The 16,124-nt window shown below is 34.6% G+C and overlaps 3 protein-coding genes across 3 annotated transcripts; 2 read left to right on the top strand and 1 right to left on the bottom strand.

Annotated features, from left to right (window-relative positions):
- The first annotated feature begins 151 nt into the window (after positions 1-151).
- On the top strand, positions 152-3,470 carry LOC110412150 (copper ion binding protein). The gene is made up of 4 exons (XM_021422620.2): positions 152-300; positions 926-1,045; positions 2,416-2,454; positions 3,031-3,470. Exons 2-4 carry the CDS (start codon positions 944-946, stop codon positions 3,244-3,246), a joined length of 357 nt encoding a protein of 118 aa, XP_021278295.1. The 5' UTR covers positions 152-300; positions 926-943; the 3' UTR covers positions 3,247-3,470.
- Positions 3,471-3,951: 481 nt separating this feature from the next.
- Positions 3,952-9,055, top strand: NLP1 (nitrilase-like protein 1). Its single transcript, XM_021422617.1, has 9 exons — positions 3,952-4,220; positions 6,026-6,074; positions 6,849-6,940; positions 7,097-7,248; positions 7,358-7,404; positions 7,548-7,581; positions 7,863-8,029; positions 8,237-8,333; positions 8,431-9,055. The coding sequence occupies exons 1-9, from the start codon at positions 4,132-4,134 to the stop codon at positions 8,610-8,612; spliced, it is 909 nt and encodes a 302-aa protein (XP_021278292.1). The 5' UTR covers positions 3,952-4,131; the 3' UTR covers positions 8,613-9,055.
- Positions 9,056-13,411: 4,356 nt separating this feature from the next.
- On the bottom strand, positions 13,412-15,152 carry LOC110412149 (FANTASTIC four-like protein (DUF3049)). Its single transcript, XM_021422619.2, has one exon. It carries the CDS (start codon positions 14,703-14,705, stop codon positions 13,839-13,841), a length of 867 nt encoding a protein of 288 aa, XP_021278294.1. The 5' UTR covers positions 14,706-15,152; the 3' UTR covers positions 13,412-13,838.
- Between the last annotated feature and the right edge of the window lie 972 nt (positions 15,153-16,124).

Consider the following 16,124-nt stretch of genomic DNA (forward strand, 5'->3'; position numbering starts at 1 on the left):
ATTTTAACTTAGATTAAAAATTTTATAATTATGATTAAATCACAACAAAATTTCGTGATATTTCTCGTTGCGTATAACCGAAACCATAACATCAATTGTTATTATACACCTGTTTGGATGGAATCAATTCGTTTCTTAAATCAAACGGTGAATGCGCTTCCTTCCGTAAAATCAATCCAAAACGGGGCCCAGTTTAAAACCTCCCTACAAACCCTATAAAGTAAGCCCCAAACCACCCGCTCCATTTTCCACAACCTTCTCGTGCTCTTCATTTTCATCGCTTCAGCTTCTCAGTAGTCGGTAAGCAATTTCTCTCTAACGCCATTCTGGTTTACCCTCTTCCTCACATTTCTCCTTTACTCTTAGATAAATTAATCGAAGTTATGGTAAAAGTTTTTCAATGGAAAATGCCTTACTTGTTTTGTATTAAAATCTGATAAATTTTGTAATATGCTCGGTTTAATCCTTAGTAGGTTATTGTAGGATCAACGAAATGAACTCAAAAATGGAAAAGAAAATCTGGGTTTACTTATATTGCTTAGAGATGAAGATTCTTGGGTTTGTAAAACTTTTTGACTTAGACTCTTAGGTGGTTTAGTTATTGAGGTCTATGAAGCCTGAAGGTCTTCTTTGTGTAAAGGCATTTTGTTGAAACCTGCATCTGAAGTTGACGTGATTTATTTCTTGGAAACCATTTTTTCATGGAATTTGTGAAGACCGCGTAAATTTGTTTCAACCTGTTTGTTTGCGTTTCTGCCTCTTACTTTAATTTCTAGATTGTCAAGCAAAATGTTCCCAAGTATATTATACAGGAACAATGTTAGCAATGACGTAATGGATGCTTGTTATCAAGTGTTGTGAATTGTGGTTTTGTAGTTCTAATGTTATATTTGGTTACATGATTGTCTCTGTATGCTGGTTGCAGGCATTATAGTCAACTAGTATGGCAACCAGAATGGCTGTTAGATACATATCTCGTAGGTTCTCAAGTGGTGGGAAAATACTCAGTGAGGAGGAAAAGGCTGCAGAAAATGTTTACATCAAGGTGCACATTCTTTCCAGGCTGTTTTCATTTATTATTTGCACATAAACATCACTGTTTTGGTGTGAGCTCAGGGTTCTGACTACTGACGTTGTGTTAACATTCTGATAGACATTTTTGCTTAAACTACTTTCATTCTCTTAATTTCCTATAGATTGTATTATCCCTGCCTCCACCCTCTCCCACTTTTTTTTTTCTAATGTTTCCTTCTAGGGTCTTGTTGTTACAGGCCAATCCGTTGTTTCTCCTTTTATAGCATTTTATTCAACTTGGGATCATCAATAAGTTGATGTACTTCATACTCATTCTCTAAAGAAGGGTACAGTGTAAGATTAAAAAATCTGGATGAAGAAACTGAGGTTATTAATTTCAACCCAGCAGTGACAAGGGATTATCTAAGGATTTTGACATCGTGACATGTTGGCCTATTAAATGTAAAATCTGTCACAGGTTATTTTGGATTTCATTTTGTTGAACATTGAATGCCTCCTACTATTCCGTTTGGGAAGGTCTGGTGGCTAATAAATTTTAAAGCAGATCAGTCTAGTTTTGAAACGGAGACACAGACATCCATACTCCATGTTAGGCCCTCCTCTGAATGTGGGGTGTATGTCATTATATTAATAAAGATTCTCTGCCTCTGGGTAAAGATAATCAGTTTGTTCAATTGATCTGGCTAATATTATAGTTTGAACATCTCTTTATGGATGATAATTTTGTTGCCCGATTACAAAATCTGGTCGCATTTAAAGGTGATCCCATTTTTATGGTTACTGGATAGCTTGTAAGTCTATCTTTTGGAATGCCTTTTCTTGCCTGCTATATAGAGCTGGTGTTTGGGTGATTTCTCTTCCCCATATTTCTTCTACTAGTATTCCAAATATGATGCAATCATCTGTTGAAGGACTGTGAATGTCTTCTCCCCTCTTCTTTTTCTCTTATCAAAGTGTTATTACTTTGCATTTTGTATGCATGGAACAGTCTCTTAGGTGCTGTAATTCTATGGATTTTCTATGTTTCATTTCTATATCTGTTCATATGTACATAATTCGAATGGAAAATAATACAGATTTCACAGTAATTAGTGATTTTTTAGTGGTGAGTACTGCATAATGGTATATATATGTTATAGACTTCTGTTATGCATCATAGAAGTTTGAATAAGTGAACAGTTTGTGTCTAATATTGCTTGTCAATCTTGTTAAGTCTCTCTCTCTCTCTCTCTCTCCCTCTCCGTCTCTCTCTTTTTTCGTCCACTCTTTTCCCCTCTTTTTCACAGTCTAGATTCAGCATAATGTTCTAGACCTTGAGTATTGATTTATTTTTTATGTTATGATTTCTTAATGTACTAACAATAAGTTGTACTATTGCAGAAAATTGAGCAAGAGAAATTGGAGAAACTTGCACGCAAGGTCTGCTCTTATCATTGTTATGTTGATCTATTTTGATATAAATGTTTTTGGGTATGGATTATCTGCTTAAAAGGGTTTTTAGCTAGTTTTGTCTTTTATCCTTTAATTCTTATTGTGTTAACTTTGTTTTTCCCATAAAAAATATGATACAAGAGCAGACAATACATTTAAAAACACTTGCCACTATGCATGCACACACAGAGCTTCATTCTTCTTTTTATCTAGTATTTAAAGAGCCTGTGTGTTCAAGTTAAATGCTATGGTTTTGCTCTCATATCGTGAAATTTGTACTGGCTACAAATGTGCTATTGCAGTTCAATTAGTTGTGAATTTTTTGTGGAACAGTTGTAGTGCAACAAAGATAGGACTTGTTTGGTATGAAATATTGTGCTAGATTATGATGAGTAACTCGATCATGTAATAGTTTAACAATGCATGTGTTTGTTTAATTATTCTTTTCCTTTTTCATTATGATATAATGTTAAGTGTAAACAAACAATTTATGAGTTATTTGTGGAATAAATAGTGGTTATTGCATCTCTTTATAAATATTCAAGGAATTGTTGAAATATTCAGGGACCCAAACCAGAGGATACCACAGCTGCTGGTTCAGGAGGTTCAGTGACTGATGCTAAGCCTAGTGACTCTACTTCAACATCAGGAGCATCCACTGAAAAAGTATCGACTGATAAGTACAAGAACTATGCAGTTCTTGCTGGTGCTATAACCTTGGGTGGTGCTTTGGGATGGTATTTGACATCTAAAGAAAAGAAGCAAGAAGTTCAGGACTGAGTTTAATGCAATTGGATTTTGGATGTGGAACATGGCAAGAATAGTTACACCACACTGTTATGCGGAGCAGTTGAAAATAAACCAAACTTGTGAACAGTTATGTTGTTTTTGATCTGATAACAGCTATGTTTGATTTGATTGGCAAAGTACTTGCACAGTTCTATTCCTGGCAATGGTTTTCCTGATGACATTTTAATGAATCTGCCATATTAATTGATGTTTTCCATAGCATCTATTCTGACATTAGATATATTAAACCGGGACAGAAATGATTGACTTGCATATTCAGGTTAGCAGGTAATAAAGGCTTTTATTTAAACCTTATCTATTGGTTTCAATCTTTACCTCATTTTTGCAGGGACATGTTGGCGGTGAATACCATCTAAAAACTTAACTAAGTTCTCATCTTTGCAGGGATATATTATTTGGAGTAAGGCTTAGAAGAATCCCAATAAAATTTGATCTCAAATTCGTAGGACATCTATCATAAAACTTTACGCTATTACTCTCAATTTTGTCGGCCATGCATTATTATTATGATACTACAATTTCCTCCTTTTCCTTTGACTAATAGCAACAATACTTCATCTATTAAACCCAATATGAAAAGGAAGAAGTAAATGGTAGTTAAAAAAAAGGAAAAAACAAGAGCCTCATTGGTGAAAAAAAATATTAAACCAATAGCCTGGAAGACAGAGTAAACCTTCTTTAACTCGAGCGGGCATGAACGTTGAAAAATATAAAGTGAGACCCGAGACTTGGGCAGCTGGACTTGTGTCTTGCTCTTCTTCTGCTTAGCTTTGCCACCCTTTGCTCTGCGGCTGTGTTTGAGATAGAAGAAGAATCAAGCAAAGCATAATAATAATAATAATAAAATAAAACGAAATGGAGAAGGGAAAGAGACATGTGGTTGTCTCAGCTTTGCAATTCGCTTGCACCGATGATATCCCCACCAATCTCGCCACTGCCGAAAGGTTCCTTTTTGTTTCAACTCCTTTTTTTTTGTTTCGTTTCTCATTTCTTTGGATTTCTATGGGGTGTTCTTTTAATTAATTTGGAATTTTAGATCAAACCCAGAAGTTGGATTTGCTTTGATATTCTTGGAATCTTTAAAGTGTTTCCTTGGTTTTCAGATATATTGGTTGTGGGTTGCTTTTTATTGCTTTTCTTTTTATCAATTTTGATGATTTTTGAACGGTTCAATTGCTTGATTCTTATATGAGACTATCTAATTATGTGGCTAAGAACCAATAAAAGAAGTGATTCAGAGACTAGTCATGTCTTTTCTAGTTTAATGTGCTTCATTAAACTGACCAGGTTTGAACTTTGTTGGGGGTAAGCTAAAGTTATTGCCTTCTTAGTGTTTTTCCCTGCATAGTCACTCTTGCTTCACCTGTAGCAGCAGTGAATGCCTGAACTTAATAATATATACAAGCACACAGCATGGGTGGAAAAGCTCTATTGAATTTCATTTTCATCTTCTTGGCTTGAAGGTGAATTTCATTTTGGCATTCGATTTCAGATAAGTTCAAAAAAAAAAAAGATGTTGAATCTGACATTTTACTTTAGCTCTTCTATTAATTCAGCACGTTTGTGATATTTGGTATTCTCAATCCATAAAGTTTTACAGTCTTATGTAGCGAGAACCATCATGATTCTTAAAGCTACACTGCTACTTGGTGATGTCTCATCTTTTCTTAAGATACATGTCCCTTTGCCTTAGTATTGGGTTTGATCCTTTTCATTTTGGCAAACTCAATCTTGAGGAAACTGTTGGGCACGTCTTGATGCCTGTTTTGCTCACTAAATTGAATGACAGGTTCTAGATCTTGCTGTATTCAGTATGGTGTTTACAAATTCTTGATTCCCCAATTCTTGATCCTATGAAAAATTGTCTCCTTCTTCACTTTTACTACAAATTGAGGGTGTGCATGTCCACAATAGCTTCTGGAGCATGTGTTGAGGTCCTCATGCATATTATTTGATATCCCTCTCGCATCTTAATGTCATTAAAGAGAGCTTTATGAGCAAGCTATCTCTGTAATAGCTTATGTGACTTAATTTTCAGGAATATCTTTTTGTTAACTGGTACTCATATTTCTAACAGTCAGCCACAGGATGTGAACGTTTGAAGTGCATTGCTTTGACTTTCTTCTTTGTATGAGTCATTCTTGTAATTAGGTCATTTTCTTGCCCCTTCTTTTGCTCAAATTAGTGTTTGCTGAGTAGTGCCATTTGAGGGTATTGGAGATAAGAATGCTAAGATAAATTGGTGTATATCCAAGAAGGGATATGATTAGAAATGAGTGCATTTGTAAAAAGGTGGGAGTGTTGCCATTGAGGATAAAGGAAGGGAGTTTGGACATGCGAGGTGAAGGCCTACAAGTGCCCCAATAAGCAGAGTGACTTAGTGAAGGATGCATTGTTAAATAGGGAGGGGAAGACCAAAGAAGACTTGGGGTCGTACATATTAAAAAAATAATGTTTTTGTTAAGCTTATTAACAATATGGTTCTAATTGGAGCATACTGGTACAATATGATTCACGTGGCTGGCCTCATATAGTGGGAAAAGGCCTTTTTTATTTGTTGTGGTTGCTCTTGTCATCATTTTTTTTCTTTTGTAGCATACTCTACTTTTTGCTCTCTAATTTATTATGATATTTTTTCATTTCACTGTGCTTCACCTTCAAGGCATAATTAGCACATTGTGGAGCTTTTTATCCAACCTTCTCTTTTGGCTGTTACATTAGTTACCTAAAATGACTATCCTCTACACAGGCTGGTTAGGGCTGCTCATGAGAAGGGAGCGAATATCGTTCTTATTCAGGTATGTGCTCTTTAATCTTGGGATATTTGGCACTCATTAGTTTTCAGCCTTTTCTAAAAAATGGTTTCCTTTATTCTTTTGGAAAGCGTTTCAATTGTACTATGCCTAGTAAATGCATTTTTGAAGCTACACCAATTATTCTCTTTTTTTTTTCTTTTTGCATTTGTTATGGCTTTTGAAAACATGTACCAATCTCAATGCTAATACACTTCATCCATCTTGCAAATGCTGAACCATATGCATAATATAATTAAATAAACAAACACAATAACTAAAAATGATGAGTTGCTGGAAAAGAAATTTCAATAGGAACCAGAAAACAAGGTTGTGATGCTAAGCTAAGATTAGATAAAAAGACTTTGTTCACAAGACTGCTTTTGATATGTTACATGATAAACTAGATTAGAATATCTGCCCCATCTCATGCACACAAGGATTTTGAAAATTAGGCAAGGAAAACTGTTTATAATAAGTTACTGCTGCTACTTTATATTCTCTCTTAATGGAAGAAATATAGCTCTCTTAATGATAAAATTGTTGTGAAACCTGGGTTTCTAAAATGGAGATTTGAGCATGCAACTGCTCCAATTTTGAACATCACCACAGAGTTTTTTCTCATTTGCTCCAATACCTCTGTAATTCTGTGTTGGCATGCTGTAATTGGTGGTACAATAGATGTGTGCTGATCTGATTGATTAAATTTTTTCACTGACAAATTCTACAGCATTTTTGACATTGTCTAGTTGCCATTCTTATGTCTTTATGTGTCTCCAGGAACTATTTGAGGGTTATTACTTTTGTCAAGCACAAAGGGAGGATTTCTTTCAGCGAGCTAAGCCTTATACGGATCACCCTACCATTCAGAGGTAAAATTACTTCCTACTGATTGGCGTGCAAATTTAAGTTTATCGGCTGGACCTATGCCTTTTTTTCTCTTATAAGAACAACTAAACAGGCCTTGGCTTCCAGCTTCTAATTATTTACACAATTGGACTTGTTATTGTCTATGTGAACACTTCTAGGATGCAGAAACTTGCGAAAGAGTTGGGTGTGGTGATACCAGTTAGCTTTTTTGAAGAGGCAAACAATGCCCATTACAATTCTGTAGCTGTCATTGATGCTGATGGGACTGATCTTGGACTCTACAGGAAATCTCATATCCCCGATGGACCAGGTCTGTGGAAAGTTAATGCTTTATGATGCCATTCATATTTATCAACATTATTTTTTTGAAAATTATTTATCGTCATTGTTAACATAGAGTTTCCTCTCTTTTCTTTCAGGATACCAGGAAAAGTTCTACTTTAATCCTGGAGACACAGGTTTTAAGGTAGGTGCCTGTTAAAATCTTGTTTTAACTGATATTAACAGTTGTTTCAGTAATTTTGAGATTTTGTGTCTGACCTGTCTGGATTAGTTAACTTATGGAAGCTGCCTTTCAAAAAAAAAACTTATGGATTCAATTGGTAACAGGTTTTCCAGACTAAATTTGCAAAGATTGGAGTTGGTCAGTGCTTCTTTTCCTCTTCCTTTTAACAGTGTTACCCTTCTGCTTATTATCTTATCTGCTGAAGCTTGCAAATTTCATTTACAAAATTTGATCTGTCACTTGAATAAATCCAAGTATGGTGTACCTTATAATTATTGTTTGCAATCATGGTCTCTGCTCTGGGATCAGACTATGTTGGCAACAAAAATTAATTGCAGAATTGTCTGTTTGTTTCATCAATTTACCTGCAAAACAAAGATGTGGAAGATCTAAAGCAATTGCTTGATTTTGCATGTCAGGAATATGTTGGGACCAGTGGTTTCCAGAGGCTGCCCGTGCTATGGTTTTGCAAGGTGCTGAGATATTGTTTTACCCTACGGCTATTGGCTCTGAACCACAAGATGAAGGACTTGATTCTTGTGAACATTGGCAGCGAGTGATGCAAGGGCATGCTGGGGCGAATGTGGTAAGTTAGAGGACTGATGGACTGACCTTTTTGTTCCAGCTTTCCCAATCTTTACATTTTATTTACTTTTTCATTTTCTGTAATTGGATAGAGATATTACGTTTCTGGTGATCGTGAGGGCATGATCATCTTTATTATTCTTCTGTTATGCAATTTAGGGAGGAGCTCCTAGCATGCAAAGCGTTAATGGATAATGTGTTTATTCAGGTACCCCTTGTAGCCTCTAACCGCATTGGGAAGGAAATAATTGAGACAGAGCACGGGAATAGTGGGATTACATTCTATGGGAATTCCTTCATAGCGGGTACAAATTTGATGATTCTTTCTTCTGCAAGTCATTAGTCTTACTCATGAACTTCACCTGTATGAAATAAGTCAAAATATGAATATTTTGATGCCAGGACCAACTGGGGAAATTGTTGCAGCTGCTAATGACAAAGAGGAAGCTGTTCTCACTGCACATTTTGATCTTGATAAAATCAAATCCAAGAGAAGTAGCTGGGGAGTATTTCGTGATCGACGTCCAGATTTGTACAAGGTGCTTCTGACATTAGATGGCAGCAAACCATCATCAATTCATTAGCCCCTTCTCTTATCAACTATGTTGTTGTGGAGATTAATCACTGAGTTCCTTTCACTGCCATGTCTTATTATCCAAGAGTAAAAAGAACAAGATGACTTTCATAAGTAGGCAACACAGAACGTCAATAAGTATAACCAAAATGTTTGGGGTTCAATACACAGTAGTGTTGCTGGTCTCTCCATTGTTTTCCTCTTCCCAATACCACCGCCCCATTCCCAAGAACTTCGCCCCCCCATCTGGGCAGGGCGACAAAAGGGACCCTTCCTTTCTGTAGCAATGAAGCAGTATCAAGATATTGGTTAGATCCCGGTGGTCCTGAGCTAAACATGAGAGGATACTACTCAATTGTAAGTTCTTGCCTAGTGGACTAGTCTTTCGAGCATCGAGTGGTCCAAAGCTCCACCTTTTGCTCTTTTGATATCCAAATCTATTTTCTTTTCTTCTATCTGAGCCTTCTGCTGCCAAAAATAGGATCCTCATTGATCCCCAATATCAGTCCGCTAGCCATTCAGCAGAGATAAAACGTGTCTATTGAGATTGTTCTCAAATTTCCTATCTTTTTTGGAAGGGGTTGTTTCACGATGTGACATATCATTAGTTTATAATAATCCCGAGTTCATCTGTTTGCTAGTTGAAGGGGTTGCAACGAATTGCCCTTTGGATGCAGTTTCACATTCTTAGGCGCCCAAAGCTTACAAAAAGATCAATCGGACATTCCAATGTAACTAGTATTTTCAAGAGATACGACTGTAAGGGAAGAATGTGAAAATCAGTCTCCTGTTTCAATAACTCTGTGGGATTACCTTGAGGTTAGAGTGTGATTATAGAAATCCATTTCTTCCAATTCAATGATCCAAATGCAATCTAGTAAATTAAATTGATCAAAATACTTATTAAGTTTTTATATTTATATATTTTGTTTAATTTAATCATTGTACTCAAAATCAAAATAATTTGGTTTTTTGATTTTGAGAATTGTCTCAATTTAGTCTTTTTTTTAATGGCATTTAATTTTGTCATTAAAGGAATGATGGTAGCGTTGACGGGACACACTTTGATGATGTGGTACTAACATGATGAAGTAGTAATATCATGTGGCACTAATATAATGGTGTGTCACGTGTTGGTATCAAATTTTTTTTTAAAAAAAAATTGTATCATGTCATATGGATTAAATTAAATAAAAATATATAATATAAGGATTAAATTGAATAAATTTGAGATGTTAATAAAAATATGTATAAATATTTTCTTAGTTGATTATTTGATTTTAAAATCTATACATTAACTTATCTTTTTTTGTAAAAAATTAAGTTTGAATTCTCTTTTTATAAAAAAAATTTTAAATTTCAAACTTAAAGTCAAATTTAGATGAATAATTAGCATTATGTTGAAATGAAATAATTTAAAAAGACTAAATAAATTTTTTTTCTTCTATTTATAATAGCATATAAGTTTGAAATTTATTGGATTTAGTTTTTAACTTAAGCTGAACTCAAATACAGTTTTTAATTTAAGAAATTTTAACATAAAAAATATAACCTAAAATATTAAATAAAATAAAAATATAAAAAATAAGTAAAAAAATTAAAAACATCTCAATTATAAAAAAGCACTCGAGTATTTGATTCATTGATTAGTACATTCTCCTCTTAAGTTTGAATTCCCTCCCCCAATTATAAAAAAAATAAAAATATCTCAATTTTGTTCAATTTAATTCCTATATTATATATTTTTGTTCAATTTAATCCTTATGAAGAGACACAATATTTTTTTAAAAATTTTTTGATTTGCCATATGGCGTCGACACGTCAGTATGTTAATGTCACGTGGCATTGTCATGTTATCATGTTAGTGGCATTGTCATGTTATCATATTAGTGACATGTCATCCCTTTTAATGGTAAAATTAGATACCATTAAAAGAAATGACTAAATAGTTTCATGAACAACTAATCAAGCTTCATATCCAACATTCTTAAACCTAGTCTCTTGATCCTCGTTTGCTACTTCTATATATTATTTCCTCTGCTTTGTTTACAAGAAACACTCAAATCTTCTTAGTCTTACATAATGACATTTATCTCACAGGTTCCTTAGGGTTTCATTCTATTCATTTTTTGTTTAATTTATTTTTATAATTGAAAGAGAAAGATTCGAACCCTATTTTTTAAATAGAGAGATTATGCATCAACTAATGAGCTAAATACTCGAATGTTTTTTCAACCTTTTTGAACTTGAAACCTTCTTTTCAAAAGTTGAAGTATAATTATCAATACGAGGTATTATCTCAAAACCTTTTAGTCTGACATAATGATACTAATCTCACATGTTCCTTAGGGTTTCATTCAATCCATTTTTTGTTCAACCTTTTTGAACTTGAAACCTTCCTTTTCAAAAGGTGAAGTATAATTATCAAAACAAGATATTATCTCAACCGACATTATACCTAGAATGAAAATGCATATGTGCCTCACAAAGATGTAGGGGCAACAGATAAGCAAGACCCTCTTCTCTGGGCATGATCCACAGACAATAGCCCTACTCTTGGTATATTAATCCAATGAAAACAAAAGAGACAAACAAATTTTTGTTTTGGGTTTTACATTTTGGAACTTGACATCTTCTTTTTGAATCATAAGGAGATATTATCTCAATAATGTAGAAATGAAAATGAATGCATGTGGCTTAGAAGATATATATATGTAGAGGGGCAATGGATAATCTCTAAAGATGCAATGCAGCCTATTACTAGATGAATCATATCAAGTAGTTGACAATCACATTCAAGGATGGATAAAGCTCACTTCTATATATTTAACCATTTCAACAGACAATAACCCCACTTTTGGGTCATTGATTCAATGAAAACAACAATACTAGTAACAATAACTTCAAAGCAGCTTCATTGCCATGTGTCTAGTGTTTTGTCCAGAGAAGCAGCTTCTCTAATTAGATTTTTTGCACTGCTTAAAATCATATATACCAGAGGAGTTCTGGCGTTACATTTGAAGAAAGAAATGTTTGCTATCTGGACCAGAATCTGGAAATTATTTAAGGTTTGTGTCTAGTTGTTCTCTTGTGCTTTCATTTTCCTTCTATTGGCTAAGTGGGCATATACATGTACGACACTTTTTAACTTTCTTCTAGACCTCATCCATTATCTTTAATTTTTCTGTGAAGCTGATGCATCGGTGTCGGTTGCGTACACTTCTTTGTAGATTTCAGTTTGAGAATATGACCCCCTTGTTTTCTTTTTTATAATTTTTAGTAAATTATTTAGAGTTTAAGTTATAATTTGAGATAAGGATGATCCGAAGTTCCATTTTGTGTTTTATATATAAAAAATCTTACTATTATCACATAATAAAATCTTCTCTTTTTGATTATGATTTGACTTTTTAATTTTAAAATTAAAATCGTTAATTTCAAATAATCTGTAATCTAAACCGAATTACAACAACAATATTCAAATTAATCAAGTTATTACATGTCTTAAAAACCACACAAAAAAGTGACAAATCTTAGGTGGTAGTTTCACATGTCAAAGGTAGAGATTAAGATGACTAAGGTCTTGTTGTCACATGAAGATATATACAGATGAACAGATCCACTATTTCCTATCACACTTCCAAATAAGTTAAGGGGGGCACGTGGCCACGATTTGAGACCTTGGTTGACCTTTTTAATTTCTTATAAATTTTGACTTTGTAAATGCTAATTGTTTATTACTACTACTACTACTATTATGCTTCCCCAACTACATGGGGAAGGTGCAAAAGTTCTTACCCATGGTATCACTGGTTTCAACTTTCAATTTTTCTCTCATTTTTTCCTTTGACTTCACTTAGCTCGGAAACATAAACCTTTATGAGTCTAGAAATGTCTACAATTTGTTAAAGAATGCGAAACATGAAATTTCGAAATACTGAAAAAATGGTTTCAAGATATGTATTTAATGTCATTGTTTTTAAAGTTTTATTCTTTATAATCCTTTTTTTACATATATATAATTATTTGAACAAATTTAATTATTTGATCAAACAGAACTTTTGAATGGGTATAATTGTTCAAAGGACTATCTTTTGTTCATTTTCGGTATTATTGTTGAAACTGTCCAACAAAAGTTGAGTTTATTTCTTTAGGATTTGCCTCTAACATTAATTCCATATTTTATATTTTCCTTAATTCAATAGGTATGATAAAAACAATTAGTTTTCAATTGTTATGATTAAAATTAAACCAACAAATAAATAAATAAAACTTTAGACTAGTTGTTGTGGCATGTTGTGCTTAATTGTGATACCAATCCCACTTTGTGGGATGTAGTTAAGATGATTGTGATGAGTGAATTATCTTGACTTCTGTTTTTGGAGCTCTTGCTCGGTGAATACTGATAATTGTCCATGGGATAGGTTGTTTTTTGCTTGCTTGAGGCAGGGGAATGCTGAATAAGGTTGATTTGATCTTATTCAGGTCTGCCTTCATGGATGCACAAAGGGTTTTCCCCCCTACCTGATTTAATGAATTTTGCATACAATTTTCCAAAAAAAAAAAAAAGGAATTGTGATGAGTGAATTACTGCAAAAAGTCAGATTTTGCACCTTTTACAGTCGAAAAATGAACTTGTCACATCAGGAAATCAGCAGTTTTTCTTTGGAATCATTGAATTTTCTGTAACTGCAACAAACTCTAGAAACTTTAGGTGTGGCACTCATTGGTCTTAATCATATATAAATGCTAGCAACATACAAGGAGACACGCAACCAGTTGAAGAAATTCAGTTCAATGTTCCACAATGGCAATTTGATTATATTTTTTTTTCCAAAATTTTAATTATATTTACCAAAGAAAAAGGCTTGGCAGCAGAATTAAATTGCTTAGTCCACAATCCTGTCAAAACTCCAATAGCTTTATTACTGTAAACAATCTGGTCTGGGAGATTTTTTAATTGTGGGGAAGATGAAACACAACCAGTTATAAAGCTACCAAAATGAATAAGAAACAGAAAAAAAGTAGAGAAGTAGATAGCAAGTGAAGCTCTCTAGTTATTAATTTGGAGTACCCTTGGAGACTCAAATACACAAGGAAAGGTTGTTTCTTTTCTTTTTCTTTTTTCCTCTAATTTTCTAATATATGCATGCCAATCTACTTAAACCATAATTTCTTTTTTTTTTTAATTTTCATATTGCAATTTTGGCTAAATTGACTTCATTTCTGATTGTTATCAGGCTTGGCTTTTCTCTTTATCTTCATCAATGCTACCATGGGTTCCTTCTCCTAGATCTTCTAGTTCATCCTCTTCCTCCTCCTCGAAGTCCTCCTCTTCCAAGATTTCATCTTCTGGCTGCACAAAGTGCAGCTTCAAGCGCCCATCTTCCCTACATGCATGCAAGAATTCTTGTGTAGGGATTCTTACCTCTTTCAGCACAAATCTGCCATCTTGCCTGTAAGACTTGAAGCAAACCCAAGGCTTCCCACTCTTTCCAATACAGGAAATTGGTGGTGGGAATGCTCCTCCACTAGTTCTTGGCCTCCTGAATTCACCACATAAATTCTCTGTTGTGGTATGCTTTGTAGTATTAATGCTACTTGCTTTCTCCTCTTTGCCTTGCCAACCTTCTTTCATCTCATTTTTCAAGTCCTCAACATCGTCAGAGCTTTCGAAACCAAGCCCTTCAGTGCATAGCTGTAGGCTCTCAGAGTTCAATGAAAAGCTTTCACTCTTCTTGTGGCAATTTGTGTACGTGGTGATCTTTGGGGTGCTTGAAAAAATCTCTGGTGGTGAACTTCTATTATCGTTTTCATCATTTTCATTGAAAGTATCATTCTTGGAGAGCTTGAATGCACTGTTTTGAGGACTCAAATCTATTATAGATGTGGAAGAAAAGGGTGAGATAGGAAAGGAAGAGGCTGAAGATGGTTTGGAATTTTCCTTGAAATGAAGTTCACCAAAGATTTCAGTGAAAGAAGATGGCTCGATAGGTTTAATAGCAGGCTTGATTTGGTTCCACGAGGAGAGGGATTCAAGCAGAGTCGGGTTTTCCGGTAACGGGTTTTCAAAGATGTGTTGAAGGCTTCCACAGGCAGCCATGGCTTGGCTCTCCAGTATTCTCTTTGAGAGATGATACTTAGAGAGAGAAAAAGAGAAGAAAAAAAAGAGCAAGCAAAGCAAACAAGAAAGAAGGAAATATAAAGAGATTTCAAGTTCTCCTTTGAGGGTAAAGAGATGGGGAGGTAGAGAAAGAAACACGAGATGGGCATGGGGTTTGGAAAAAATCAAAGGGAAGGTGACTATTAATTTGGGGAAGTTTTGCTGATTTGGGTACCTCTTCTAGTGGAGTAGAATAAGGATGGGTGGTTATCTAGCTATGACTCAATTTGGTGGCCATTATTGTTTTGTTATATTTCCAGCAATTCTTAGTATATGTAACTTACTATTCTTGGTGGATGGTAGGTTTTTTCATTCTAGTTTTGAGAAAATGATTTAACATGTACAATTTTATTGTTGTTTTCATTCTTTCTAATATTATTCTTGGGCCGACGCTTAGACTTTAGTTTATGTACTAGAAATGTAGCACTTGCAAGAGCACTACTATATATATATTTATTTATTTCTCAAAGACTGAGAGCTAGAACCAGGGTAGCTCACAACCTAGCCAGAGCAGAGGAATTGTTTTTTTCTAGCTGGCTTCTTAGAATAAATGAAGCTAATGCCAAACTTATAGCAGGACAAAATATTTTGATTTTGTTCCATTTCAATTCCACCTCAGTTTTCTTCCAGGCTTCAAGGTATTCCAATCACAAAATGACATGTCATAGCAACACTGTGCTACGAATCATAGGATGCCATGTAGAAATATGGGTGGTGTCCAGGATGTATAGATGTGATTTGCGGGACGATTTACACCCTCCACATCTTCACATCATCTTTACATTTTCCACACTAATACAGGAAGTCTTGTGTATATATCTCGTCTTAATTGTAAGACAAAGGCACTATTTGGATTATTTCTTCAACTTTAAGTAGATTTTACATGAGGAAGTCTGAGACAAGTTATCTAATACGTGTTCAAATGCTTTGAGTTCCCAGAGATATTGAAGCTTGGCCTAATCAGTACGATTGATACTAACCAGTACCAGTAGCCTTTTAGGAGAGGTGGGGGTTTTAGGACCATGGCAGTACAAGGTGACCGGGCTCCATTTATTGCAAAAATTTCCAAAATATAGACTAGATAAGAGAGTGAGCCACAGCCAAGTGGCCATTTTCAGCTTTTCCAGTCCTATAATTGTCATTGCCACCAGCACTTGGAATATTCTGAACGATCCCTTTTACATATCCACTCTTTTTTCTGAGAATCTGATTGGCTGCTATTCTTCATTTTCGGTGGACTGTCCATATATGCATAAACAGTTTATCAATATAGACCACCCTAGAAAGTATCTGCCCAGCCAATATACTAACAAAGTTGCCACAATCGTGTGATCTTCTTTCACCACAACATGCGTTGGC

Source organism: Theobroma umbraticum, unplaced genomic scaffold (genome assembly GCF_002168275.2).
Source record: "Theobroma umbraticum cultivar Fairchild unplaced genomic scaffold, ASM216827v3 scaffold_95.0, whole genome shotgun sequence".
In the NCBI taxonomy this organism is placed as follows: domain Eukaryota; kingdom Viridiplantae; phylum Streptophyta; class Magnoliopsida; order Malvales; family Malvaceae; genus Theobroma; species Theobroma umbraticum.

Excerpts from the sequence above, each read along its gene's own strand:
- LOC110412150 (XM_021422620.2), top strand. The coding sequence starts at position 944 with ATGGCAACCAGAATGGCTGTTAGATACATATCTCGTAGGTTCTCAAGT. Across the intron at positions 1,046-2,415 it reads CAGAAAATGTTTACATCAAG|AAAATTGAGCAAGAGAAATT; the intron begins GTGCACATTCTT and ends GTACTATTGCAG. Across the intron at positions 2,455-3,030 it reads TGGAGAAACTTGCACGCAAG|GGACCCAAACCAGAGGATAC; the intron begins GTCTGCTCTTAT and ends TGAAATATTCAG.
- NLP1 (XM_021422617.1), top strand. The coding sequence starts at position 4,132 with ATGGAGAAGGGAAAGAGACATGTGGTTGTCTCAGCTTTGCAATTCGCT. Across the intron at positions 4,221-6,025 it reads AATCTCGCCACTGCCGAAAG|GCTGGTTAGGGCTGCTCATG; the intron begins GTTCCTTTTTGT and ends TCCTCTACACAG. Across the intron at positions 8,030-8,236 it reads GGCATGCTGGGGCGAATGTG|GTACCCCTTGTAGCCTCTAA; the intron begins GTAAGTTAGAGG and ends GTGTTTATTCAG.
- LOC110412149 (XM_021422619.2), bottom strand. The coding sequence starts at position 14,705 with ATGGCTGCCTGTGGAAGCCTTCAACACATCTTTGAAAACCCGTTACCG.